General features: G+C 35.4%; 4 protein-coding genes across 11 annotated transcripts in view; 2 read left to right on the top strand and 2 right to left on the bottom strand.

The window, feature by feature from the left end:
• Nucleotides 1-1055: 1055 nt before the first annotated feature.
• On the top strand, nt 1056-10621 carry LOC131778487 (origin recognition complex subunit 3). 6 transcript variants are annotated; one of them, XM_059094995.2, is made up of 24 exons: nt 1084-1246; nt 1331-1385; nt 1686-1786; nt 1985-2120; nt 2208-2312; nt 2640-2695; nt 2897-2989; nt 4103-4151; nt 4252-4333; nt 4488-4647; nt 4739-4852; nt 5092-5228; nt 5528-5591; nt 5699-5815; nt 5929-6008; nt 6430-6516; nt 6598-6668; nt 6768-6847; nt 6959-7050; nt 7304-7379; nt 7920-7985; nt 8432-8548; nt 8849-8937; nt 9233-10621. In XM_059094995.2, exons 1-24 carry the CDS (start codon nt 1217-1219, stop codon nt 9336-9338), a joined length of 2163 nt encoding a protein of 720 aa, XP_058950978.1. In that variant the 5' UTR covers nt 1084-1216; the 3' UTR covers nt 9339-10621. The 6 variants fall into 6 exon arrangements, with proteins under 6 accessions (XP_058951103.1, XP_058950978.1, XP_058951041.1 ...); XM_059095120.2 differs by lacking the exon at nt 1331-1385 and having other exon boundaries at nt 1056-1246; XM_059095058.2 differs by having other exon boundaries at nt 1164-1246; nt 1331-1786; nt 6598-6629.
• On the bottom strand, nt 9817-13558 carry LOC131778878 (protein MIS12 homolog). Its single transcript, XM_059095393.2, has 10 exons — nt 13362-13558; nt 13169-13236; nt 13008-13049; nt 12845-12907; nt 12631-12690; nt 11706-11789; nt 11536-11598; nt 11339-11396; nt 11070-11164; nt 9817-10667 (listed from the first exon to the last, which is right to left on the bottom strand). Exons 1-10 carry the CDS (start codon nt 13447-13449, stop codon nt 10608-10610), a joined length of 681 nt encoding a protein of 226 aa, XP_058951376.1. The 5' UTR covers nt 13450-13558; the 3' UTR covers nt 9817-10607.
• A 238-nt stretch (nt 13559-13796) lies between these two features.
• On the top strand, nt 13797-26128 carry LOC131794850 (myosin-9). 3 transcript variants are annotated; one of them, XM_059113428.2, is made up of 29 exons: nt 13797-13911; nt 14569-14788; nt 15021-15162; nt 15431-15540; nt 15716-15901; nt 16135-16170; nt 16496-16576; nt 17148-17264; nt 17355-17453; nt 17761-17916; nt 18233-18313; nt 18513-18545; nt 18639-18719; nt 19143-19238; nt 19392-19469; nt 19770-19832; nt 20065-20120; nt 20233-20298; nt 20488-20599; nt 20744-21106; nt 21913-22025; nt 22508-22604; nt 22784-22819; nt 22923-22980; nt 23370-23494; nt 24028-24141; nt 24257-24474; nt 25076-25265; nt 25765-26128. In XM_059113428.2, the coding sequence occupies exons 2-29, from the start codon at nt 14603-14605 to the stop codon at nt 26014-26016; spliced, it is 3345 nt and encodes a 1114-aa protein (XP_058969411.2). In that variant the 5' UTR covers nt 13797-13911; nt 14569-14602; the 3' UTR covers nt 26017-26128. The 3 variants fall into 3 exon arrangements, with proteins under 3 accessions (XP_058969411.2, XP_058970047.2, XP_058968727.2); XM_059114064.2 differs by having other exon boundaries at nt 22920-22980; nt 23418-23494; XM_059112744.2 differs by having other exon boundaries at nt 22920-22980.
• Nucleotides 26129-26519: 391 nt separating this feature from the next.
• The window catches only part of LOC131797112 (trafficking protein particle complex subunit 1-like), a 3105-nt gene continuing 1948 nt past the window's right edge, over nt 26520-27676 (bottom strand). Inside the window, exon 4 of the mRNA XM_059115062.1 lies at nt 26520-26675. Within this exon, the coding sequence (XP_058971045.1) occupies nt 26559-26675 (117 nt within the window). The 3' untranslated portion in view covers nt 26520-26558. The remainder of the gene's footprint in view (nt 26676-27676) is intronic.

Raw genomic sequence — 27676 nt, 5'->3', positions numbered from 1 at the left:
GCTCTAAATTTTTTTTTTTGTCTGTTTATTCACGGCTGGAACGAAAGGAAAATGATCGACAAAAGCTGTAAGAAAAATTAAAACTTAAAATTAAAACTGTATAGTAGTTGGGAGCTCAACCATGGAAGATTCTCCCTTCATTTACATTTGATATATGAGGGTGGCAAAGAGTTTTTGTGTGACGCGTGATGGCCCCAAAATTTGCAGGGTGACACATAATTGAACCCAAATTGTCCCCGTGACGCGGGACCAGACATCACAACGTGATGCGTGATTTGCTATTTTACAAGCGTGTGACGCTTACGTGCAAAATGTTCTTATTTCGGAATATATAGCGTTGTAAATTCCCCTTTTCTTCGATTCCCATGCCATTCCTTTTAAAGCTTTTAAATTCTAAACAGTTCCTCGCGTAACTTTGAATGCCTCGCACACTGTGAGACGCTTTCATGAATAAATACACAATTGTCTAAGAATTAACACTAACCTTTCACTTTCCACAACAGTGGAGGATCGTAAACGCGATATTTTCAATGAAAATTTAACTCCAGTGTTTCGGTGGCAGTTTCGCATTCGCATGACAAAAAAATGAATAAACGCCGCGGCCTAGCGCAAAAATTTCGACATACAAAAAGTCAGTCGAAAAACCGATTAAAATAATATGTACGATCGAGTAAAAGCTCCATTCACCAGAAGTGTTTATTATTACGACCACCTCCCACCCCTCCCTGCGTCGTAATAGTCCCTCTCTCATCCCTCCTTAGGTGATCACACTCTGCTTCCCACCCCTCCCTCGGTACTGATATACGGCATCCCACCCCTCCCTGAATACTAATGGTGTGTTTTCCCCCGCGACAAAATGGTCCAAAAAGAACTGGTCTAAAAAATAGTCCAAAAATTCGTCCAGTCCATATTTTACCCTATGCCCCCGAGATGTGAGCTTGGGACAGCTGTGGTCAGTTGAACCGCACTAATGCCAATTTCGAGCCCAAGATCATTTTGGCTTCCTGTCAGCGGTATGGTCGCCAAATAATGTCGATTATGGTTGGTATGTCGTGTACGGGGAATTATTATGTTCTCCGTTCATGTTATGTCTTTTACATACAAACAGTAATAATTCCCCATACATGACGTACTTAGGAACTGAAGCCAACGTAACGCGCCCGCGAAAATTTGGAACTTTGTAAAGTTTATCACATGAACTTGTTATCCAGTGACCATGGCAGAGGATACTACCTCAGTCTCCAAGGTTCATTTCTTTTAATTAAGAATTTTTGAGATTAAGTTTGATTTTGACTTCTTTAAATAAGTCATGGGTTGTTTTGAACTTCAGGGCTGCTTTCTGATCAAGAAATCATCGGCTCACTCTCCAAGAAAGCGTCGTGCAGGTAGTCTGGATAAGCGTTCATGTCAAGCATGTCACCGAAGTTTGCTTTGTCAATCTGACAATCTCCCGTCTAAATCATCCATACCTGGGATTATCTTGATAATTTAAAGGGGAACTAGCGCACAAATAAAAGGCAAAGCTGCGATCTTCATCGTAGTCTGATAACAGCCAATCTGTCGATTATTTTACTGTGAAGACTGAATGCATTTCAAACCTATTTCTTTGGCTTCAGGCACAGACCACTTCATCATGTCTAACAAGTTAACGACCAGAAGCTTTCTTTTTTTTAATTTCTTCTCAGACGATATATTTCCAGAGGTTGCTGGAGAAAGTATAGCCCATCGCAAGCAGAGATATGAAAACTTTAAAAAGTGTTGGGAATCTATTAAATGTGAAATTGAGGTGCCAGTGATGTGTGTTATATTGTGGTGTTTACAATATTCCAGACCTTGTATTCTACTATTGTGTTAAGGAAAGAGAGGCATGGGAAGCAGGAACGGCTTAGAAAGCAGAAGGAATTTTTACATCCGGAATTAAATGACATATTAAACAATGAACGAAATGAAATTTTTATGACTACTTGTTGCTGTATCATCTTAGGTTCTGCAGTCACAGATGAACAGTAAAATATTTTCTGATCTCGTGGAATTTTTCAAGAGAGCACAGAATGTAAAATCATCAGAAGTTGGGAGGACCAGTGTCGCACAAGAAATACCTACAGCTGCTCTGATAACTGGTAAAGAGAATACAAGTCTTGTTTGTCGGGTGTGCTATTATGGCAAACCTTACAAATTAAGTTGAACTGTGTAATTTATAATTTCAGGTGTAAATATGCCAGACCATGATGTTGTATTCTCTCAGTTAGCCAGTGAATTGAACAGTCATGTTACTCCATTTGTTGCTTTACTGAGGTCCAAAGACTGCACAGGTTTGCTTTTTATTCCATCTTTCCTTTCTGCCTAAATTTCAGAGATATTATTTGTCTTTGATACAACTTCAGTGTGGAAGGAATAATTTCAAATGACACCAGGATGTAATTTTTAAAGAGAATTTTATTGTAAGGTTTTTAAAATTTTGTTCCAAACTAACTTAAGAATTTTTATTTAATATTGAACAATTTTTGGGGTTAAAAAAGCTTGTTATTTTGTTGTAGATTAGGTTCCTTGCTTATTCTCTTAGACAAGAACTTATATCAATGGATTTCAACATTGGCTATTATTCTCTTTTGCTTAAAAGTCAAATTTGTGCTTTATAGCGATGAAAGCAACGATGAAGAATGTAATATCACAGTTCTTTAGTTTTGATGTACAGGTAAGCTTTACCACATCATCTGTTTTATATTAAATATTATAATGATGTGAATATATTGATCATCAAGTATTTGCCATAGGCTTAAATGGACAAATCTGTAGTTCAATGCCTGGTTTACCACTAACAGAGAAATCAGAGAGTTTGGTAAAAAGTGTGGTTGAAGGACTTCTAAATTGACATGTAATTGTTATTTTTTTCAAGGATGAGGATGATTTGTCTCCTTCAGAACAAGCCCAGAAATTAAGCAGTTTTACAATGCCTGTACTTTGCCGCTGGTATGGGAAAATGATCAAGGTTTATTTACACACTTGTTTATGTGGTTTTTATTTGCAAGTCTGACTTATGCTTATCAATTTTTCCAGGTTACTTTTCCCAAGATTGTCATCATGAGTGCGACATTTTTGTCTCCTCTGTGAAAATTGCACTCTTGACACTAACGACCCTGTCTGGAGAAAACCAAACACATGGTCATAGGCTGTAACAGGAAAATAGAAAGCAAAGTAGCTCTGTGTCAATTTTTAACCATGATGTGAACTATGTCAATTGTTTAAAATATCTTGGAATTTTAATATCATCTGATTTTACTCGGACTAATCACATCGAATACATTGAAGGGAAAATTAACCAAAGGCTTGGTCTACTTAGGCGTATTGAGCATTTATTACCATTTAGGGTGCTCAATTCTTTATAAAAGTCTTGTCATGCCTTTATCTGAGTATGCAGATCTAGATTGGATTGACTAGCGCAATTTAACTTTAGTGTCTAGCCTACAAGTTTTGCAAAATAAGGCAGCTAAAATTATTTTAGATCGTCCACTGTATTCATCTGCATTGCTTGTGTTAGCAACTCTGAAGTGGATATCATTATAGAAAATGCATTTCCAGCGAAGATGTGTGCTTGTATACAAATGGCTAAATGGACTTATAAACCATGAATTTACTTAAGTAACACAGCAACAGCAACATAATTACAACATAATAAATAAAGCCAATCTTAGACTCCCCAGTGTTAAAAGGAACTGGGGGAAACAAAGAACTGCATATCATGCTGTAAATGACTTTAATTCACTTAGCCAGGTAATAAGAGAATCTGCCTACATTAATGCATTTAAGCGACATGTTTAACTTCCTAATACAATTCTTAGTTATAATTCCTTTTTTTCTTTTTATTATATTTTAGACTCGATCTTTGAGGTCCTTTTTGAAAACCATTTTTTTAAAAAAAGTTTCCTCAGTAAAGATCATTGTTTATCTTATTATCTGTTGCATTACAAAGGATGCAATCAAATCTTATACAGATTAACATAACCTAACTTAAGAGAGACACCATATTATATTACCCAGTATGTAGGACTGCAGACTAAGGTGAATTGTGTATAATGACAGGGTTGAACTGTTTTTGTTTCAGTACAATTATTCAAAAAGAAGACAGAGCAGACAGCAATCACAGTATTCAGGTGAATCATGGTTACTTTTCATCATTTTCAGTTTATATATTAATAGTAACAGTTTTTTGTTATTCTTATTATTTTCTGATTGCCATGTTCCCTTTTTCAGATCAACCCCCTTTGGTTGTCATTTTTGAGGACTTTGAGGGTTTTCTTCCAGCTGTTGTTCAAAACTTTGTGATGATTTGCAGGTATAAGCTGCTGTCTGTCATTAAAAGCTGTTTGTTTTACCTACTCTTCTCAGGGGAAAAATTGTTTTCATTTAAAAAGCTAGAGGCAAAAAATTGAACATGTCAAACTTACAGATTATTATTTTCTATGATTCTAATTCCTTCTACTTTACAGTCAATACTTGAGTGAACTTCCTTTGGTCCTAGTCTTTGGTATTGCCACAGCGCTGACAACTGTTCACAAAGTTTTGCCCCATGCTGTATCTAGTTTGTTGTCCATTGAGAGATTTCAGTCAGAACCATCACATGTTTGTGTTCTGGAGGTCATAAGCAAGGTGAGCCTTAAATGGAAAGTGTTCTTAGTGTTCAGTAACAATAATGTTTTACAGTTATAATGATGTTTTCTCTATGAACTGCTTTTCATAGGTTTTGATGACTGCCACATTTCCATTCAAACTTAGTGCACAAGTGTTAAGATTACTGTATGAGAATTTTCTATTCCATGATTTCTCACTTCAGAACTTTTCCAGAGGACTTCAGGTATTGTTAAAATCTAAAACTTGAAATTTTGAGCCTTTAAAACAAAACAAGTTTCATTTCAATCTCTCTTAGGGCTAGCATTTAAAGCTGGCAGTTTTGTGTGTTTTCATAGTGTTAGTCAGTGGAGCGTGAAAATTAGTAGTGAAGCTGTGAAAGGTTTCACACAGTAAATGTCAGGCATGATGTGATACTTTCCTATTTGGGTTTTAAGTTGAGTTTTGTTGTTTCTATCTTTTCAGTTCTGTTTGATGGAGCATTTTTTTGAGAGTCCTCTGAGTGTGCTCTGTTGTGTGTCATCAGATGACAGGAAATATTTGCTGAATGAAATGAGTCATAAACAAGTGGAAATGTTTAGAAAAACAATGTCTTTTCGCAGGTAAATTTTACAGTTTTTTCTGTCTACCATCTCTCACTTCAGTAGGTTTTGCAGGAGAACCTTTTATTTATGTGTGGGATCATGGGAGCATTTGCCAGATAATACTTGAAAACTGTATTTTATTCTTTTGAAGCTGGAAAGGAATGTAGGCTTCTTTCCACAACAGAGAAATTTCTGTTAAGGTTCAAATTCACTTTCAAAACAAAAATTTATTTTTTCTACATTTCTGCTTCTGGCTTAATGCTCAGAAATTGACTGAAAGTTACTTTCATGAGTTCAATCCTTTCTTCTTGTTACAGATATGTTGAATCTGAGCCACCATCAAAGCAACTGCCATTGTTACTGGATGACTCCTTTGCCAAGGTTCGTTTGTTGATCTAGGAGTCATATTTAATGAAGTTTGAATGATTGTTGGCTGTTTGATGTCATACACTAAACCCATCTTCCACCATAAATTCTAATTTTAACAGGAAGCAATAGCTGAACTTTTAAAAAGCTTTCATGAGTACCACTGGAGTTTCTTCCCTGTGTTAAATTGTCTCCATATTCTCACCTGTAATCTTCCACAACATCCTCTGGGAAAGAAGGTTGTATAATTATGCATCTTAAGTCATAGGGTTTAATTTTTTTACATGATATTACCACAAAGTTTTGTGCTCTATTCATTAATTGAATGTTTGATTTCTATTGACATTTTCAGCCTCACAATGTTTATGAAAACAGTTTGTCAAGTAATATTTATGAACAGGAAAAATATAAGGAGGCACTGTCCTTGCTCAGGTGTGACTATGTGTGTTAGGATATTTATTCAAGATAGAAGTCTTATGTCAAACTTTGTCAAAATTTTCTTCCATATGTTGAAAATATGGAGGTTCCCAAATTTTTTACAAAACAGTCAGGATCCTAAGTGTTGTAGGCACATTTCATCCCCAAGAACTCATGTTTTTGATCTGACATCTTGCCATTGTGACATGTGCGTTTGATATCTTTTAATGTTACAGTACTGAGCATGTGAATATAAAAGTGATCCTAACCATAATTAATATAACCCAAAGCCAAGAAAAGCCAAGACTACTTTTAGAAATTGTTTTCTTCAAACAAATTTTAGGACAAATTTGAATGAAAATAATCTCTAAACTCATTATTTTATGGGCAGCTGAGTTAGTCCAATCTATTAAATTTTCTTCTTTTGTATCCACAGAGTTTGTTCAAGGGATGAGCTTCTTCCTCTTCTTAATAAATGTGTAGAAATTTTAGGGAATGCTGTGGACTCTCCTGAAACAGGAAGGTGAGAAATGTTTTCCAATTTCAATTCAAGGTTGTCAACAATTTTTCACCACTAACTGACTGTATGATTGTTTTGATTTAGGTATTGCCAAAAGCTCAAGAAATCAAGAGATGGTATTTGTAGATTGCTTGAACAATTTGACAAAATAAGTGGTAAATTAAGATGTTTGAATTATTTTTCAAATGCACTATGTGTGAACAGTTGTGTAATGAATATCGAAAATATTGTTTATCATTGCTGGTTGTTCACAGGAATCCAAGAGACTTGGGAAAAAAGGTCCACTCGAAAGGAAGCACTATCCACTGTTACCAACAGATTTGAACTTCAAGAGGTACAAATAAAGAGGAAAACAAATTTTTGTCCCTTCATAACTCTCATTGTTCTCATTCTGGCATGGTAATCAAAATACTCTTGAATTTATGATTTTTTTACTCAATGACAGAGACTAATGAGTGCTGCAAAACAAAAGAAGAAAGAATCCCCATATGATAACTTGCGAAAGAAAACAATTGATGCTATGGATGAGATGTTCAGGTAACACAAATTAGATTTCAATCTGCCCATTTTTGTACACCAGTTACTGAGCTTCAATAGGAGTAAACCTGTCAAAATTTTTTAGTCAGTGATAATATACAAACACACGTGGCAAGGAACAAAAGGTGTTTGGTTTCAATTCCATGGGGCACTGAACTCTTTTAGGATTGGTTAATGTTCAGCCAGACAAGCTTCTCAGGAGGAAAATTATTTTAATGTTGAAATTTTTATCCCTTTTTAATTTTCTCAACAGAACATTTTTGACCTGTCCACAAAACATGCCTCTGCATGAGGTCATTTATTATGACAAATTACAGGAAACAAGAAAGGTTTGCAAGCAGTCATTTGTGTTTATACATGTTATTAAACAAAGTCTGTAGGGATGAAAACTGCGTCCAAGGTCTGGAATATGGTCCTAGGCCAAGGCCATTTAACAACCTCTTAATTTTTTTCTGCAGGTTTGCTTTTATCTGCTTAGCTGCAATTGACACAGAAAGAATTTTAGACCGTGGTACCTGTTGTGAAAAACTGGGCTGGTTACAATAATATTTTACTTATCAAATTCTAGGATATTAGATTCCTTCCCACCAAGATGTACTAGAAAAAAATAAGTACTGGTATTGTCCTGTTGCAATGAGGTTTACAAATGAGTGTGGTCATAAGAGAAGTTGCCATCAGCCATCAACATGATTTTCCTTGCGTTATTATTAACTTAAATTATCCACCATGCTTATAAACATCCAAAGTTTTTTTATGGTAACTAATAAAGTCATTCTGTTTGATCTGGGATAATTTTATTATGAAATTGTGGTTTCAATGGCCAGTCATGATCTTCCTTGATTGTTTGCCCTGGTTTTTTTGCATTTTAGCACTTGGTTGGAATGCCTCGTGTAGCCATACAAATAGCCTTAAGTAACCCTCGGCATTACCTTCAAGTGAGTACTGCTCTTAATACATAAATTTTATTTTCTGGGTGGGGAGTTAAGGTTAGAAAAAATCTGCATCCAAAGCTTTGAGAAGGCTGAAGACCTCATGCTGTTCTCAAGACTGAGAACACAGCTTTTTTCCCATGTGGACCAAACTGGAACAGTTAGTAACTTTTGTTCACTTTTGAATGGTCTCCTTTTTTCCATGTAACATTGAAAAAATCCTGTAATGTAGTGTGTCTTGTAAAAAAGCTGAAAAAACATTTCCAAATGCATGATTAGCCAATCACATCTGGTCTGCTTAGATGTTTCAGAAAATATTAAAACATAATACTACATCATAGGATCATGACTTTTCTTAACAAAACTCCTAGGAAATTTAACTCCAAAAAGTGTATTGGCTAGATGAAAAAGAGAATTATGAAATATCTAGTGATATTTTTCCTCAATTCCAGTGCGACTGTTGTCAGACTGACATAGGGACAGTTCAGGACACCTTACCTGACGTGTGCATTGCTTATAAACTTCACTTGGAGTGTGGCAGACTAATCAATCTTTATGACTGGTTCCAGGTTGGTGGCCTTTTTTAGCCTTGTTCTACCAATTTTTGTTTTTGCTTTGAAGGTTCTCTAAAAATTATGGGTGCTGCTCTCTCTAATCCTTGGTTGACTTCTGAAACAAAATCTAATGTTCTCTTTAGCCTTTGATGTAAGGAGATATGCTGGAAGGTAATTGTCCACTTAATTTTCTCAGTCCTCTTTTCCAGACATTTCCAAACATCTGCGAGTTTGCACAGATTTGAATTTTTTCTCTGCAGATGTTAACTTCTTGGTCCACAGGTTTTACTCATTCCTAGGATCCCTTTTTTTTAGGCATTTACAGCTGTTTTGGAACCTCAAATAGAACATCAGTCCCTAAAATGTTCTCCAAAGAAGAAACAGAAAATGGATGAACAGCTACAGTATCCTTGTATTTAGAGTGGATGAATGAAAATGTTCACCTTTAGACTGATATGAAATGGCTGATTCCGAGTTATTCTGACAGTTTCGCAGGTCAGCTAGTTTTTCAGTTAGTAAAGTGCCTCCATTAGTCAATCAGTCAGTCAATCAGTTGGCCAGTCTGTTGGTCTGTTAGTCCATTGATAAGTTGATGAGTGGGTCTGTCAGTCATTGCATCAGTCAGTTTATCAGTTAATCAATGTGTAGCATTTTTTATTTTAGAACCTAAGAGTTACTAATACCTTAACTCTGTTGTAGTGCTCGTTTCATTCAAGCTGTTTCCGAACTTCAATTTCTTGGATTCATCAAATCAACTCGACAGAAAACTGATCATGTACAGAGACTCACTTGGGGAGCATTTTGATATAAAAGTTATCCTTCACATCTGGTCATTTTTCAACAGTAACAACAGTAACTGTCTTGTTGATCTAGAAAGAACTGTGATGGAAGAACTGGGTTTTCAAGAAAATATAAAAGTTGCATTTTGTTTTTGTGGGAAATACATGATTACCAATTCTCACATTGCTCTCCAGTCAAGTATAAATAGCTACTGGGAATTTGTTACAGTTAACCTAACAAATGCTGGTGGGTTACCCACAATGGGCTAGTAGCATAGACATGCTTATCCTCATTCCATGTTAGAGCAACCAGGGAGAAGCAATGACCAGCTATAATGGGCAGTTAGCTCTGTCAATATAAAAAGAACCTGGTTGACATGGAATTCAACTTGTTTTTCCTTAATGTAAATCACATAAAATTTTACTGTTATATCTGTTGTTTCAAATTGTTTTCAATGGTAGTTGGAAATTTCAAGTTTCACCTGACACCTCATGAAATACAACTTCTGTTTAATTTTTTATTTATCTGCTTCATAATGTTAATACCAGATATAAGTTCTGGTATTTTAGATTGGTTGGGTCCTCATAACATTTAACATGTTTTTGAAGGTCAAAGTATTCTCAGAATAATTCAATGGTGAAGTTCTTGCTAAAAAATATTTAGTCTTTTTGTGTATGAAGGTTGTTAAAAGTTATGCAAAAAATAATTCGAGATATTGAGATAATGTGAATTGGCCACTGTAAACAGCTTCTAGCAGAATTTTCAGAATGTGTTGAATGGCTAATTGATTTCAACTTTTTTAGCCAGCTCTAAACTTTAGCTTTTTCTTTCAACCTTTTTTTTTTATTCTGTTAACAATCATTGTATTGTATAAAGAATACTTTGCACACCTTTTGTAGAAAGCTTGAATGACATTCTTGAAACAGCAGAATGATAAAATAACCAGTGAAAAGTATGTTTACTAAGTTTCTCTTGAACATGAAAATTGTACAGAGTAATATGAACATATAAAATACCATGAAAATATTATTATTTAATTAATCTTATACCATAGCTTTTATAAATGACTTTCTCAACAACAAAAAATAATCATGGATCCTGGTCTATCAAAAAAAGTCATTTTTGAAATTGACATGTTACAGATGTAATCAAGAAGTCTCAGTATTTTCTATTCTACAATTAATATATCCAGCATAATGGATTTTCACCCAGATAAGAGTGCTACTCAATAAAGGTTTTCCAGGACACTGCAGGTACCATTTATAAAGCAAACTTATTAGCTTGCATATTGTATTTATCCTAATTTGATTTTTTTCTGTTTGCTTTCTGTTGAAGATCTTTGATCAGATTTTTCCTGAAAAATAACATGGATTTGAGTCTATTAGTCTTACATCTAGGCAGTTTGGAAAGGCACAAAACACCAGAACATAAATTAATCTTCCCAATTGGCACTCTTTATCCCCACCATATCTAAGAGCACTTTTCATTCAACTAATTTATTCTTGTTTTTTCAACACCACATTCCCACCAATAGTGTAGCTCCATTTTCTGCATGTAAACCCACACACAACCCACAATTGCTCTGACAAAGGGCTAACACTGGAAAGTCAGCTTTTTTACTCTTTACGGTGGCCAATTTGTTTTCAACTCAGTTGTTAACACTAAATTGCCTGCTCTACTCTCCCACCCACACAGCACCACAGTTTCTTTAGAGTACCAGTGTAAGTTATATCAAAATGTTCTAATTATTTACTACCTGAACATGAAAAGTCCCAGCATGGAGTCCATCTGCTATTAAATCATAGAGTTTGATTGCTTTCTCGTGAGTTGTTGTCAAGCTTTGTTTTACACCTTGGAATTGTACAAAATTATATAATATAGTTAATCATCTCTTTCAACAAAGTTGTTTTGAATTCACATTGGCCTTAAGTCAGATGGTGAAACAAATTTAAAATAATCCAGACCTCCACTTTGATGTAATTTTTAATTAGTACACTATAGTTGTATACAAGTAGACTTCATCACCTCCATTGCCTTCAAATGCCTTTTGTACAGCGTCTATGTGGTTTTCAAAGTTGTCAAGCTGAAAGCAAAATAATTCAAATATACCAAGACAATGAGTTCAGAGTCTGAAACTCACCAGTAACACTGTAAACCATCAAAAGATGTCCAGAATTTAAGACTGGTTATGTAAGTTTCAACAACTTGTTCAGTAGCAGTACCTGTTCTTGAGCACTGTCCAAATCTTTAACTTCCTGTCTCAAAGCTGCATTCACATACTTTGCCTTAAAGACGAGAAGGTATAATATGAACAGGTTACATAATAATTATTTTAAAAACAAATGAATAGTTAATGTTGATAGACATGCAATGAAAAGGGGCTATGCCTTACTGCTTTGATTTTTCTTTCAAGTTCTTTAAGCTCTTCATCAATCTGCTTTTCATCCTCTACTGTACATTGGTGTTTGTGATGTACCTGTGACAAATGGCCACAATTATGCCCAGTTAACCTTTACTGAATGTTTACTCCTTAAGTGGGATATTCCCTATTTAACATGACTGTTGAGTATTGAACTCTAGATCCAGTTGTTGAGTTCCTGGGCCTGATTAGGAAAGCTCTGTGATATTCTAAGGTGAGACAATTTTAATTTTCAGTGGTACAAATGAGTAACCTGTAGCTGTTAGAGAAACTACCACAGGGTCACCAGTGATTTCTTACCCTCCTCTCACATTTAGCAGCAATACTCATTGTCATTTTATGCTGCAGAAGCTGGATAATATATTTCTAAACAATTACCAAAACATCTAAAAAACAATCAGTAAAAACTCCACCAAACAGGTACATGGTAAGTAACCATCACACATAGAATCCTCAAAATGCTGCTCTAACAAAAAAAAACTCTTCCAATCCCATGTGCCATAATTGTAACTTGTTATCTGCTTGCCAGCTTACAAATTTGAGAAATGTCAAAGCATGTATGAGGCCAGTTTTTTATGCATCCATTAATCTGATATTACTATCAACAATGGAATAAACTTCAACATTAACCCACAACCTCAGTACTCCTGAAACTTTATCTACCTGTCACATCACCATGGTTGTCATATATAAAGAAAATTAATAAGTAGAGAGCCACAGATTTGTATGTTATGTTGTTGGTGAGTTTCACTTTAACCTTTATATTTGGCACCAAGGAGAGAAATAAAAAACAAATAAAAAACAATCATTAAGCATCAAAATCAATACAGCAATATTGAATGATTTATAGCCTGTTCATATGAAAATTAACTGGCAAAATATTAAAGGATTTTCTAACCTTGTCTTCTGGTAAAAGAATATTGGCAGGAATTTTGAAGATGTTATTTTTTACATAAACCTGGAGAATCATAAATTGTATGAATAAAATCATCATCAATCATCAACATCCTCCATGAGTTTGAAATGTTAACATACAACACAGATTGCCAGAGTGGAATCAAATATTAATATTCTTGACTTGCCCGCGACATAAGAGTCTCTATTATTATTACCTCAAATCTGTCAAAAGCTGCATCAATACTTTTATAAAAACCTTTGATCATTTTCTCGCTCTCCTGAAATGAGTAAAAAGGTGTAATGAGGTACAGTCATCAACTTGTAGCAATTCACTAAGTGATTTAACAAAATCAGAAATGAAAGTGAAGCTGGCCTGACCCTGTGAAGCGTTTCCTCTGATACATCACATGACACTGAGGGCTAAATGGAAATAAAAGGCCATAAGAAAACCCACAATAATTAGTTTTGTACTGGGTTTTTTGCTGTACTGTGGAAGTTTCTTAATATTTTAGGCAGTAAAATGACTGTACTTCTCTCACCTCACTTTTGATAACATTTTCCAACTCTTGAATGCAGTCACCAACATAGTCGTTCACAGCATTGTAAACTGTCAAATTAAAGAGTAAGGAACAAAACAGCGATCGCAAATCAACCTCACAAGATTTTTGTTCATTATGAATCACTGACATGTCGAGTTTAAAATGGCGTTTGTGCAATGCGACATTTAACTACCTCCATCTACGAAAGATTCAGGGGTAAACCCGAAGAACTGAGTTTCGTAATCGTATTCTGTGCTCTTTTTACCAAAATCAATCTCCATTTTCTTCTTATGTGTTTCACATTTAACCGCGTAAAGTCAAAACACATAACATTCCCCTCAACAAAGATTTTAGTTTGATAAAAGAATTCCCGCCAGAATGGTAGACAAATATTCCTCAGTGGGGTGGAGTGAAAAGGTATCTTTGATATCTTATCAAAGCCAAATTTTCTCGACAAATGAATAGATATTTTATGGTAAGGATCAATTTCCATATTTTAATTTAATTTGCCGAAATTAAACAGCTTTCATACAATTTACCAAATAACTATTTATCCTACCAGAATCAGCCACCCTCCTATCCTAGGTTGATTTTTCTCGCGTTCACTAGGAAACTGGCACTAGTGTATAATTCCTCGGTTTGTTTGTTCTTTACAACGGTCAGATGTTGCTTTGAAACTGACTTTCCTTACTTTTGTTTAGGTAATTACCTCCCCAGATCGATCACTGATCCCCATTATTTAGGTAAGATAGCTTTAACATGAGTTGACTATATCCATGGAAGGTAGCTAAGAGATGCAATCGATGCTTTAACTTGCAACTCGTACTGAGTTCTTCCAAAATTCATCTTCCCTATTAATCTCTGATGATCATCGAAGAATCACTTTTCGATCCTAAAATAACTCTGTATAATGTTGATTGCCGCTATATCAGGATGAAAGGGAGCCTTACTTCATGATTTTCAAGCTTTACCTTCTTTTATCAAGGATGATGTAATTTTTTTCAAGGTCACAATTCCGATCGACATATCTTAGAATTACAGAGTAAAGGATTTGAATTTAAGTCTAATTTCAGTGAAGAACTGCGGGATCGTGTGGTTTGCCTGGAACGAGGAGGCCATCAAAACTTATTAATCTAGAAGTAGACAAAGCAAGAAATTGTTAGTTCATAGGTTCTTGTGGGAACAAATAATTTTTCTCAAATTTGCTTGTCACTGTGACCTTTTACGAGCTAGTATATTCAATTTGTACCGGTAGGACTACTACTGAAAAGTGGTCATGTGTAATCAGAGGCTGTAGTGGTTGAGAAGCAGTTGAAACTGGAGCAGTTGATCAGTAAGATATTGAAAAGAAAGCAATGGTTTGTAGAGCAGCTTTTCATTACTAAATTATTCCTTTGCAGATCTTTCTTTGGTTCACCAATCCTCTTTTCTATAATGGAATACAGTCCTCAGTCCACAGCATCGTCTATTCCATTTGACTCCACCACAACACTCACCATGTCAATGGCAGATGAGCTTAAATCTCAACACAGGCAACTATTTAATCCTGTCACACCTGACGTTTCACCACCCGCACAGACTAGTAATGGGGGATTCCCTATAAGGGGTAAAGAAACAGGGGTGAGATGAAAGAATTCACATATTCACATCTATTGTTGCTTCTCTGTAGTTGTGCAAACTGTAGCTCTACTCTTAGCTTAAGCTTAACAGATATATTATCCATCTTTTTGGATCTATTATTTGTTTTCTTTGGTTTTATTCTACCTGAATGGCAGGGTGAAAATAGATGAGGTGACCCTCAAACTCCCCACTCCTTTGATTTCTTTTCTCTCTTCCATTTACTGTTTCTCAGTCAGTGTTAGAGGTAAGCAATATGACAAATGCAGATATTCAGGAAATGGAGCAAGTGAGAGAACACCTGCAACTGATGCTGCAGAACTGTAAAGGATTCACAGATCAAAGTGATTATGAACAAACTCCAAGAACAACTACAGGTGACTAATTTACTATAAACACCTCTGCCCTCTTTTAAGCTGTGCATTCCATTCCTCTCACCTGCTGAAGACAAAGGAGCTTGGCAGAGAATCAATTCAAGTAATTCCATATGAGTGACAAACCCATAATTGGCCAGTCTTAACCTAGTGGCAACTTCTGTGTAATAATAATCATTCACAAGAACTTTGAGTCTATATCTGTCGTCAAAGTGTTATTTTACTTAACTCTGACTACCTCCATTAAACCAATTGTTTTTCTTTGTTGTAGACTGTGAAACACAAGAAAATGAAGGGGACAAAGAGTCTACTATAAGTGTGGAAACAACATCCTTGTTGCAGAGACTTCTTCCAAATTCTTCCCCTCTCTCTGAAATTCAGGTAAAATGTGTGTCAACTGGATTTCAAAGAATTTTTTCTTCTGCCTTATGTACAAGCTTAACATTAGAGTTACTTTCAAACTTGAAGATTCTAAATGCTTTTAGTTTATTTGTAATCAATGATTAAATATAATTATTGATGTATAATGGATTATGAAATATTGCTCTTGTGATAGGTTCATTTTCAAACTCCTGAGCAAGGCGCATTATCTCATGATCAACATACCAGGCAGATGGTGTCATTTGCCAGTGACAGAAGGTTAAATGCAATTCCTACCAGTAAAGTCACCAATGAGAAAACACTTCTGTCTGAAAATTCCCTGCTTAGAGATCAGGTGGAGAAAGAGAGGTTTAGGAGAAAGGTTTGTACCAGCACAGTACACTGAATGATGTAATATTTGTGCTACAGAGATGCAGTTAGATTAAGATGTGTCAGGTTTAGCTACTTTACATTATCTATCACTTTTTTATAAGTGATGATGCTAGCAAGTAGCAAACTAGAAATTGTCAAATGTTGATCATCTCTCTTTGGTAGGGCTGTCCTTTTTACCTCTATCATGAAATAAGTAATTTTATACTTGTTGCTTCTTTTCAGCACTGTGAACAACAAATACAGGAACTTCATAGGAAGGTAAGGCTGCTATTAATTATGAGACAAATGATTCAAAATCTGTTTAAAGGCTTATTACACTCACATGTCAATGGAATCAAATAATAGGAAAGGCTGGATGATATTTTTGTCCAGTCACTTGCCAAACACTAATATCTGTTTTGAGCAAAGGCTAAAACAACCAAAGTCCCCATAAATGTTTTTGGTAATAATCCCTACAATAAAAGAACTGAGGTCTGTGTGTTCTGTTTCCAAAGAACTCTAACTCATTTTGAAGCCATGTGTAGAGATTCAACATGAATATATTTTACAGTAAAGTGTTTAATTAATGATTCTTTGCTCACAGCTACTGGAAGCTCAGCAGCAGCTGGCTGTTGCAGTGTCCGCTGAGAGAAAAAAAGATGCTATGATTGAACAACTTGACAAGGTTTGTGTAAAGTAAAGCCTCTGTACAGGCTCAAGTGGCCCATGGGGCTGGCGCTTAACTCCGGTTTCATTAGCATGAAGCAGCTTAGAGTATTGCTACTCCCCCCTGGATGGGATGCTAGTCCATCGCAGGGTTACCCCCAGCATATTTGCTGGTACCCATTTGTACACCTGGGTGAAGAGAAGCACTGTGAGAGTAAAGTGTCTTGCCTAAGAACACAACACAATGACCCCAGCCAGGACTTGAACCCAGACCACTCAATCTGGAGTCAAGCGCGCTAACCATGAGGCCACCGTGCCTCCCTCAACCTTGACAAGGTTTGTAACTGTACTTTTTTACATCATTCATAATCATCTGCAGTTATATGACAGATTAACTGATTGATAATAGTATCGTGAGTTTATTAATTTCTGAGAGTGGTGAAAAATTAAAATAAACTGGCACAAAGTTGAAGAAACTATCTTGGTATAACACAGATCCTTAAAACCAATAAAATATGTTGTGTTTGTGATCATGTTGTGAATTGAACTGCATTTTTTAAGGGGTGAGCAATATCATTGTTCTGCTGCAGACTTTAGCTAAAGTTGTGGATGGCTGGAAAAAACATGAAAGTGAGAAGGTAGCCATTATCAACCAACTGAAAATAGAACAGGAAACTGCAGAGCAGTCTCAGCAAAGACAACAGGAGGTGAGAATTTTTTTATGTTGACAGACATCATTGGAAACTTAGGGTTATTTCTACATGCTTTTCAAATTCTATAAAATGGTTAAATTCCAGATGTTGCTCCAGTTTGAGAAAGAGCTGGCACAAGCTGTGGAGGCTTTGACTAAAGAACAGGAAAAAGCAGCTCAGGCTGAAAGAGAAAAACAATCACAGGTTGTCATTTGTAGAGCAGCTGTCATGTTGTTTTCTTGTTTTTTAAACTTATAAAAATGTGTCAACACCTAGAAATTATTATGCTGCATGATATGTCTTCTTGCCAAGTGACCCATACTTAACACCTCAGACTCTTCTGAGAAAGCCTTGAAGATATTAGATGAGCATAAAATACTGAGTTAATCACATACATGCAGATCTATGTGCACAGTGTCATAGGTGTTTCTTGGTGCTGCTTAGTGGAATTTTTCTTCCCCAAAACCATTCTTCATATGCCAAGTCAACTTAGGTTAAGAACAAATTTCAGCTCAAGCAACAAAAGGAGGAAAGAAACAAGTTACTAGAATGCCTGTCAAATGAAAAAGAAGCTGTGTCACAAATGGAACAGGAGAAAATTCAACTCAGAAAAGAAAAAGAAGAAGCTGAAGAGAAATATGTTCAGACAGATGAGGCTTTGAAGGAGGTAAGAAATGAATGGATTTTAAAACATGTTGTTGGCCTATAAATATTAAGAATATTAGAACTCAAGAGGCAGTTTTGACTCTTTCATTCTCAGGATTCCAAGGAGTAACCTAACAATTGTTAACCAAAATATCAGCACTATGATAATCAGAGAAGTGATGAAAGAAAACCATTGACGAGGGAATTTTGTTTGATGTAGCATTCACCAAATTCTCAACGAAGTCATTGTCAGAAATATATAATATACAATAAGAAGAGATGATGCTGGGGTTGAAATAATAGTTAAAAGTTGGTGACAATTCATTTTTTTTGTTTAGCACAAAAGAATCCTTGAAGAACTTCAATCAAAATTCAGCAGCCTGGAAGCAGAACATAATGATTCAATGGCCATGGAGAAGGTTCTATAAAATTTTATCTAGTACACGTATGGTAGATCTTCAAGTTGTTAGATGTTTTCAATACTAAGCATATTATATCTGCATTTATACACTGTGGGAGGGTGTTACAATTATAGCATATAAGGTTCACTATTTATATTTATTTTTTTATCCAATATTTAAATTTATTTGATAGTCATTGTTTTGTTAATTTAATCAGGAAAAGCTACGCAAGGAAATACAGAATACCAAGGTGAGTTGTCACATTAGATTTCAAAAGCTTTAGAACTAGCTACTGCTCTAGCTTTCTATGTAGTGTTGCAAACTGTTTGTTGTCCTTTTGTAGGATAGTCAAGTTGTCCTCGCCTCAGTTCAGAAAGAAGTACAGCATCTTGAGATGGAGCTTGATGCAAGTAACAGAGAAAAGGTTTTGAGTATATCTTTCTGTATCTAGTGCAGGAGATATCCAAATATTCTCTTACCAAAGCCAATCTTGTGGTTTGACTCTTTTTTTTTTAATCACTTTTTTGTACAATTAAGTTAATTAGTGATTATTTAATTAAAGTAGCACTCATTTCTGTTGTAGCATTATGACCAAGATTTCCTGTTCCACCAAAAGGTTTCAGATAATCTAATGGATTCACTCATGGCCCACAGAGACCTCTACAGTTTCCTAGAATAGAAATCTCTTCCACAACTTTTCTTATTCACATGATCAGTATTTTTATTAGTTATACTTGAATGAAGATTTTTTCCTGTTCCCAAATGATTGAGTTAATTTTCTATGTTCTGTAATATTCTAAAAAGGCTCTCTCCAAATCTTATTTCTTTAGTTGTTTTTAACTTTTAGGAGAGTTTGAAGATGGAGTTACGTTTGATGGAAGCCAAACATGAAGCAAATAGAACCAAAGAAGAGACTGAAAGGCAAGCTGAACTGGAAAGAGAGGTCAATTGTTAATTGTTGTTGACAATATTCCTGGATTACTTAATATTCAAGAGCAGCATTTTTTCTGGAATACTTTTTAGGCCAGACTAAAAAAACACTGTGATCAATGACATTTGATATTAATATTTTTCTCTCTCATTTTGCACTTGTCAGATGACTCAGCGGCTGGAAGAGATTCATGATCAAATGTCAAAAACAGAATCAGAATTAAGGGAATCACACAGAAAACAGGTATCTCATGGCATGCTGATGTTAGACTGCATGATAGATAACCATAGATGTCCTGGAATTTTTTGTTGACATTTTCCAGGACTTTCCAGTCCTGGAAAAACACAAAAGGTCCTGGTCCTAAATGTATGTAGATGGTAAGGAGAATTGATTTTTAAATCTTGGGGATGAAAAGGTTGAGTGTGATATTTGGAGTCTTGAAAAAATCAATTTGAGTCCTACAAAAGTCCCAGAAAAGTCCACAGAATTTGTTTCTGAAAAAGGGCACTAACCCTGAGTAAGGTGATGTCTCTTTTTTAACAGCTTCTGGAGATGAGCAAGAAACACAAAGAAGAACTTGAACAGCAGTTGGGAAAATTTCATGAGGTTACTTTTAATTACTTATTAATTGATAATATTATACTAGAATTATCCCTAGTCATAATTTCATGTTAAAGATGCAAGAAAATTATTGAAAGCAGGGTACAAAATCTACTTACATCCAAAAATATCATGACAGCTCATCTTTTACACATATATTCTTGAATATATATACATAGTAATATATCTACATATTCTTTTTATATATTTTTTAAATGTATATATTCTTTTTATGCAGGAGTTGAAAAAAAAGGAAATCAAGGTGAAGTCTACTACTGATGAATATGAAGAAAGGTATTTTAATTTGAATTCTCAACAAAATCATTGTTTTCAATTTTTGTCAAGAGATAAGATTTGATAAATATTCCAGCCTGAAGGTTGAAAACGTGTAACTCTTTGGTTCCAGAATCAGTACTTTCCAAGAAAAGATGGCTTCTCTCTCAAACTCAAGGCTTTACTTGGAGAAAGAAAGGTGATCACATTGATAAGGTTACTGTTTAATAATACTGTAACAACTGTAATTTAAGTCAACTACCAGTATCTTTAGAATAGAGCAGTTTACTGCATTCTTGATGATTATGTTTTGGTTGCATCTAATAAAAATCTTTGGAATAGCTCCAAGCTGACTAATCTGGTTTTCATTACTTTCATTGGTACTTAGACAGATGCTGTCTGTGCGTCTACAGCAGATGATGCAGTCTCACTGTGAGGAAGCCATCAAGCTGTTGAATTCCAGTAGAACTTCATTGTCCCCTCTGTCTGGAACACAACAGGTATTCTATAATTATTCTACCTAATAGTATACAGTATGCTGCCTAGAATATTAAACAAAAAAAATGGAAATATCCTTGAGATAAAGAACAGTAAGCTCATTTCTCCACTAAGATTGTCTGAGTGCATAAATATTTTAATTTCAGCTTGTACACAATCAAAGCTCCTTTGCGAAGAATGTCAAGGAGTCAAACTCTGACTGGGAAAAAGACACAGGCTACCAGCCTGGTAAAGGACCAATCACAGCAGCTCTGTTTCAATCTTCACAAGTACATCAACACCAGCAGAAGATACCTGATGAAATCTCAGCAAATTATGTAACACCTAAATTAGCACATAATATCAGCCATGAAAGTTCTCAGACTGATAGTGGCATGTACTCAAAGAGTTATCTTAGCAACAATGGAGACATGGTTAGGCATGGGATGCTATCACATGACCAGTCTGCAAATCCAGACTTTTTTCCTCTTCACACTGTCAATGATGACAGGACTGTTATTGAGGGACAGGTAATTAGTTTTAAGCTGTAGCTCACCCTTCCTAAAAATATATTACTGGCTGCCTCACTGTCCTCTTTACTGAACCATAAATCACATTAAAATGGCTAACTGTAATTTGCAAAACAAAATGAGACAAAATGAAAATCTGTAAATTTGTCTACCAAGTGGAAATGCGCTAATGATTTGCAAATTAGAAATCTGTAATTTGGAAAATGTAAATATGCTAATGATTTGCAAAATAGAAATCTGTAATTTGCAATTTGAAGTGCACATGCTTGAAAATCTGTGATTTGCAAAACAAGAACTCCCACAGAAAATTCCACAAGCCAGAAGAATGAGTTGGTCAGTTCACCATAAGTGTAGATTGCAGCCTGCCAAATAATACATTGATTACACCTTATAGACAGTACAGCTACAGCATCAACTAACATTTCAAATTACTTTTGTGCTCTATGGCCTAAAAAATGCATTGAGTTATTCACGAACTTAGTAGAGATTTCGCAAAGTTCACCACACAGATTTTTTATTTCTCACTTTTGCTAGTTGTTTTTAGGTGAACTTACTGATTCATTCTATTGGTTTGTGGAGCTTTTGGCAGGGATTCTCATTTTGCAAATCACAAATTTCTATTTTGCAAATCATTAGCATATTTCCATTTCACAAATTAAAGGTTTTTGTTTTGTTTTGTTCTGTTTTGTTTTGTTTCACAAATTACAGTAAGCCTCTAAAATGTTACCTGAGGTGTAATCTTTTGTGAACTGTAATTTAGATTCAGTAATCAATAAATTAATAATTTATTTTCATTTTCTGTATAGTCTGTGATCAATGGAGATGCTTATGAAGACAGAGAAGAAACACTTCTCGAACAAGAACTAGATACAGACAACACATTACTATCAGTATTTCATCAAGACAACCATCTTCCTAGGTGAGACATCTGTGGGACTCTCAACAGTGTAAGCTTTATTTCGAGTGTCTGCTTAATACTGGCATAATAATTAATAGTAATTATGAATTTAAAAAGTTTTTAACCTGAAACAGAACAGAGTGAGTTATTCAGACCTAAATAAAATTGTATTAATTTAATTGTTGAGCTATTTTCATGATAGAGGTCTCATGTAGTAACAAATTAAAGTATGTAGTTTTGTCCACTAGAAGTGTCTATTGAATACAGGTTTCACTGTGTCAAGGGATACAACTAACCAAAAACTAGAGTTTTGATTTATTTAAAAGAGGTTTATGAGAAAGGTAAGACCTTGTTTAAATTTTATGAAAACATTTATAGACTAATATGTTATAATATAAAAGTGTTCTTCTTGGAGTAGGACATTTGCCTAAATCTCAAATGTATGTGCATGAATTATGATGTAGTAAATCTGGTAAAAAATTTTTTTTTTTTGTGATTGACAGGAATGTCTCCCCTGCAGCTGTGACTGAGGATACCATAACAGAGAAACTTCAGCAGCAAGAATCACGCCAGGCAGAATTAAACCACTATGTGAAAATGGTGAATGTTTTCAAAAAAACTGTTAACACTTTGTTTTGTCCTTTGTTTTTTTTCTCTGAATTTGTTTTATTACTGACAGACACATTATTCTAACTTTGTTATCTTCTAATGATTAAGGATGGTATTATAAAATGCAATATGACGTTGTTGACTTACTGATTCAGTATACTTACTCACAGCTTCTGCAAAGATCACCTGCAGATCAACCCTATAAGGTAACATAGACTCTTTCAGAAAAAAAAACTGGTTACCTTATTCTGTTTTTAAATTCAAAGCTTTGATTTTTAATTTTCTTGCATCTTATTCTTTTTACAGCAGGAAAAAGATCACCTCCCTAATGGACTTAGGCTGATCCCTTCATCCAGTGATGTGCAAGGTTTGTTTGATAGCGCTTCAGTCAAACCTTATTCCACAAAATATTTCTGTTTTCTTTGAATTTGTTAAAAACCAAAATCCCTACTACTTAATATTCAAAACCTTTGATTATTTATTTCCAATGAATTAAATGCTTAGTTTGAATAAAATCCTATGTTTATCAGAAGGTTTATGGTTTTTCACTTACAAGGGTCAATTTACTCTCAAAGTTGGCTCCTTTTGGAAATTGCCAACAAGTGTGAGGTTTAGTCCTAGAGTTGATGGGTCAGTACTGAAGAGGTTATTTTCCTTTTTAAGTGAGATTTTTACATCAGGCAAACAGTGTCATCTCTGCAGCTATGTGAACTTACTTACAATTATGTATGTTGATTCTCTTCCTTTGAACCTCAGACAGATACTCTAACTCTTCCTCAGAAGTAATTTCTCCCATTCATTCAGATGGTCAGTTTGAGCAACGACATCTGATGTCCTCATACCACCATTCATCCAAAGACTCAAGTTCACATTCCTATCAGGTATTCCACTTGGTAATATACAACACCTCTCATGGACCAAGAAGACAAGGCTAGGGATACATTTTTGTATTTTCATTGTGTATCTAACTGGTTAAGGAATGATTTAAAGGCATGCAAAATGGCTATAATTTACTGACACTTGTGGAAAACAGAAACAATTATCTCAAAATCATTACTGAGTCACCAGCTCTTTATCAAAAATAATTCAAAGAAAACAAAATATTTCAATTTCCATTGGCTCACTGAACCTTGAAGCAATTGACAATAACTAATAAGTGGTTTTTGCAAAAAAATTAGCATTTAAGTTTAGCAGGTATGCAGTAGGTTAAAGCCAGTTAAATCAACCAATCAAAGTGCACATTGTAAACTCCGATCACACTAATTGATGTTTCAGAAAGTGTCCTCAAACTCTATCATATTCTAGAATGGACTCATGTTTCTTCTAAGTAAATTCTGTTGAAATTTGGCATTCTAAATTCTCCAAAGAACATGCACATTGAAACACTCATGGTGTGACCATGATCATTTCACAGGAAGTTAAACATAAAGCACACCCACCACAAGCTGCCTTCACAAAAACCACAGTCACACCAGGTACACGTAGCATTCCAAGCCAAGCCAGAGAAGATGTTGGTATTACAAGTCAGGTAATTGTTAAATTGTGTGACTCAATAGCGTCTGTGTTTACGAAATAAAGTTTTGAAGATATTAGGGTTTGGTGGTCCTTCGTAATATCTCTGTTCCAATTTCAATTTTTATCAGGTACCATTCCATGCACCACACACTCGAATAGGTCAAGTTGCACCTCACACACCACCCCGGAGAGAACGAGACAGTGATGACCATCCTCCTCTCCCAGGAGCATTAACTCCTCACCAAGTTGGTCAGCTGTCTAGAATGCTTGGACTATTTTCAGAACCTGGTCAGCCACAGATTACAGCTGAACAACTCTTTGCTTACCTCAGAAGAGTGCAGAACAAGTGAGTTCTCCTTTAACCCTTTAACTCCCAAGATCTCATTAGTAATTCTCCTTACTGTCTGCCAAATGATTCTCATTAAGTTAGTTTGGAGAATTTGGAAAGTGGCCCATGGGGCTGGCACTTAACTCTGGTTTCCTTAACAGGAAGTGGCTAGGAGTATTGTTACTCCCCCCTGGATCCCATCACGGGGTTACCCCCAGCATATTTGCTGGTACCATTTGTACACCTGGGTGAAGAGAAGCACAGTGAGAGTAAAGTGTCTTGCCTAAGAACAAAACAATGGCCCTGGCCAGGGCACTAACCAAGACCACTTGATACAGAGTCAAGCATACTAACCATGAGGCCACCGTGCCTCCATAATTGATATTTTTATTTATTCTCATCACTTGTCTGAATGATATTGTATAGATATAGTAAGGAGAAATTCTGCCTTGGTCACTCACTGGAGTTAAAGGGTTAAGGTGCACATTGTGACCTAAAAAACTAGTTATTTCCTTTGAAAGCTAATCTTAAAGTGGTCAGATTTAATTTTTCCATTATTATAATTGTGACTGAAAATCATTTTAAGTATGCTTTGTTACTGGCTATATTCCCCTATCAGCAACCCACTGGGTAACAGCCTCACAACATCAGCAGCATCAAGCCCAGTCAGTACCAAGGCCCACAGCACACATGAGCACCATGTACCGGGACATAGTGTAGGGAATTCTCCTTCCCAGGCTCTGCCAAAACAACACATGATAGCCAACAAGGCTAGAAGAAGTCTGGACACTAACTCTCACAAGAGACAGGTAGCAAACTGCAGTCACTGCTCCCATTAACTGATTGAGTGCTGCCTATATAAGGTGGTGAAGGGCAGAGTTAATATATCAACAAGTCTAATCTTTAATTGAAGGGATTCCTTTGCCAAGATAAATATCACTGACTTAATTTGATCTAAGAGAGCTCTAAGATCATTAGATAACATTTTGAAATTTGCATCAAATTTTAAGTATCTTTCAATATTTAACAGTATGAAGGGTGCATACTAGCATACCAGTAGCCTGCATTGCTGGTGGTCTGCAATTTTGGGGGCAGAGAGAAATATCTCTGCTCCCAAAATTGCAGACCGCCAGCAAAGCAGGCTAACATACCAGTAAATTTAGTTTATAGCCTATCATGCTCAAAAGTTCACTTTTACTCTGTGTTAGAGAATTCAATGGGCAAGCCAAATGGAGTGAACTAAAAAAATGTATTTTTTTTTCCTCTTTTCTTATCTATTTTCTATTTTCTATCTTCCTTCAACTGTAGGGTCCTTCTGTTAGTGGTCTCCCTATTAATCCACCTGGAAGCCAGGTTACAAAATCTGCTGAGCAACCAGGCCTGACCAGAACTCACAAACAGCCTGTCAGACAAGTATCAAGTCTGGTGGGTCCTTCCCTTAGGAACCCAGCTGGGGTGCAAGACGGAACCAAGTCAGCAGCAAAAGTAGGACTACAAAGCAGAGAACCTAAGGCCAAATCTGCTGCTACAAAACAGACTAAGATCAGTGCTTGGAGATAGGCTGATATTGATTATTTTATTTATTTTCTCACTTGTCAATATGTTTTACGGAGCTAGGCAAATATAGCTTTTATTTTATAATAAATCATCATTTGAGATATCTTGTGATTAATACAGTTGTCTTTCATTCCTTGTTTCATACATTCTTACTTAACAATTTAATGGCACTACTAATATATAATACTTGCCAATGATAAGATTGATAAAGTAATAATGAATGGGAACTAATGAAAAAAATAAATTGCTTATTGCCTCTACTAAAACTCATAAAACTATGAGCCCCAAAAATATTTTCGAGTAATATGTCAAAAGAGGGAAATCACACCAGAAGTAATATAACTTTATGGTTTGCTTTAGTTTTTCTTTTTGAAGTCATTGATTATAACAAAATAACAGCACAAATGTTTTGGCCTGTCCTGGGAGCAAGTTTTCTACCAGGAAAGTTCTCCATGTCTTCTCTATGTTAAACAGTTCTTTGTCAGAAAGGAAAATGAACAATAAAATTCAAATCAATTTTTTTAATTTTGGATTACACATTCATATCAATTAAAGATAGTCAAACTCCTTATATATGAGTCCAACTTGGAGGTAAACAACTCACTTTGGATGGGTTCGTTAAGTTGACAAAGAGGATTTTTTACCACATACTCAACATAAATCTGAAAATGAATAAAAAAAGAAAAACACTCATGATAACTGAAAAGTTTATTGTGCCATTACCAAATGATTGATAAAGCACCTCCTGGGTGTAGCCATTGTTAGTTTTTTACAACTACATTACAAATGTAATTTAGTGTTAACAAGTAAGTTGAAAATGTAAATTTGCCACCATAAAGAGTTTAAAGGCTGACATTTTGAGCATTAGCCCTTCATCGGAGCCATTAGAGGAATTTGGGTTGTGTGTGGGTTTATATGCAGAAAATGGAGTTAGGCTATTGTTGGGAAGATGGTGATGAGAAAACAAGAATAAACTAGTTGAATGAAAAGTGCTCGTGCATACCATGGGGACTAAGAGTGCCTATTTGGAAGATGTATTTTTTGTTCAAGTGTTTTGCCACTTTCCCAACTGCCTAGATGTAGGGAAAGGCTGCAAACTGCCATATGTTGTTTAGAATAATTAGGGAGGTTAAAGTGTCTAGCAACTGGTTTGGACATGTTCTTGCCATTTCTTTGTACGTCCCGAAGGTGTTGTTGTCTTCATGTTTTATAACTTTTTGCATTAAGGGAAAGTTATGCAGTAAATGACATTGGCAAAGGTTCCTGTAAAGTGATCAGTGATCTAAATGGATCTCTTAGGTCCCGACATTTTCTCTACATTATGAATGAAAGGAAAAGTTTTGCATTGTGTATGAGCGCATTTGAGAGTTCCAGGTTGGTCACTGGTTTAAAATGAACTTCTGACCAAAAAGTTGCCTATGTTTTTGTCACATTTGAATGAAATTAGTGGAGGTTGCAAAAAGATAGTACCAGTCTCTGAATTGTTTTGGAGTAATTTCAAGTTTTTAACAGCATGGTTGTGAGGGTGAAATGTGAGAGTGAATGGAATGTGGTCAATGTTTTCCTTCTCAGCCATTTGTAGTGCTGATTGTTGATAAATTTGTTGGGCATGGTGGTGGCCCGCCTAAATGACAGAAACAGACAGAAACAGAAACAGAAAGAA

Source organism: Pocillopora verrucosa, chromosome 6 (assembly GCF_036669915.1).
Source record: "Pocillopora verrucosa isolate sample1 chromosome 6, ASM3666991v2, whole genome shotgun sequence".
In the NCBI taxonomy this organism is placed as follows: Eukaryota; Metazoa; Cnidaria; class Anthozoa; order Scleractinia; family Pocilloporidae; genus Pocillopora; species Pocillopora verrucosa.
Note: the sequence above shows the minus strand (reverse complement) of the source record. Positions and strands in the feature narration are given on the sequence as shown.

Coding starts and splice junctions, on each gene's coding strand:
- LOC131778487 (XM_066168328.1), top strand. CDS start 1,586: ATGCATTTCAAACCTATTTCTTTGGCTTCAGGCACAGACCACTTCATC. Junction 2,696..2,896: donor TCTTTAGTTTTGATGTACAG/GTAAGCTTTACC, acceptor ATTTTTTTCAAG/GATGAGGATGATTTGTCTCC. Junction 4,152..4,251: donor ACAGCAATCACAGTATTCAG/GTGAATCATGGT, acceptor TCCCTTTTTCAG/ATCAACCCCCTTTGGTTGTC.
- LOC131778878 (XM_059095393.2), bottom strand. CDS start 13,449: ATGGAGATTGATTTTGGTAAAAAGAGCACAGAATACGATTACGAAACT. Junction 12,908..13,007: donor CAGAGGAAACGCTTCACAGG/GTCAGGCCAGCT, acceptor TACTCATTTCAG/GAGAGCGAGAAAATGATCAA. Junction 12,691..12,844: donor CAGCTTTTGACAGATTTGAG/GTAATAATAATA, acceptor ATGATTCTCCAG/GTTTATGTAAAAAATAACAT.
- LOC131794850 (XM_059112744.2), top strand. CDS start 14,603: ATGGAATACAGTCCTCAGTCCACAGCATCGTCTATTCCATTTGACTCC. Junction 17,917..18,232: donor CAGATGAGGCTTTGAAGGAG/GTAAGAAATGAA, acceptor TTTTTTGTTTAG/CACAAAAGAATCCTTGAAGA. Junction 18,314..18,512: donor ATTCAATGGCCATGGAGAAG/GTTCTATAAAAT, acceptor TAATTTAATCAG/GAAAAGCTACGCAAGGAAAT.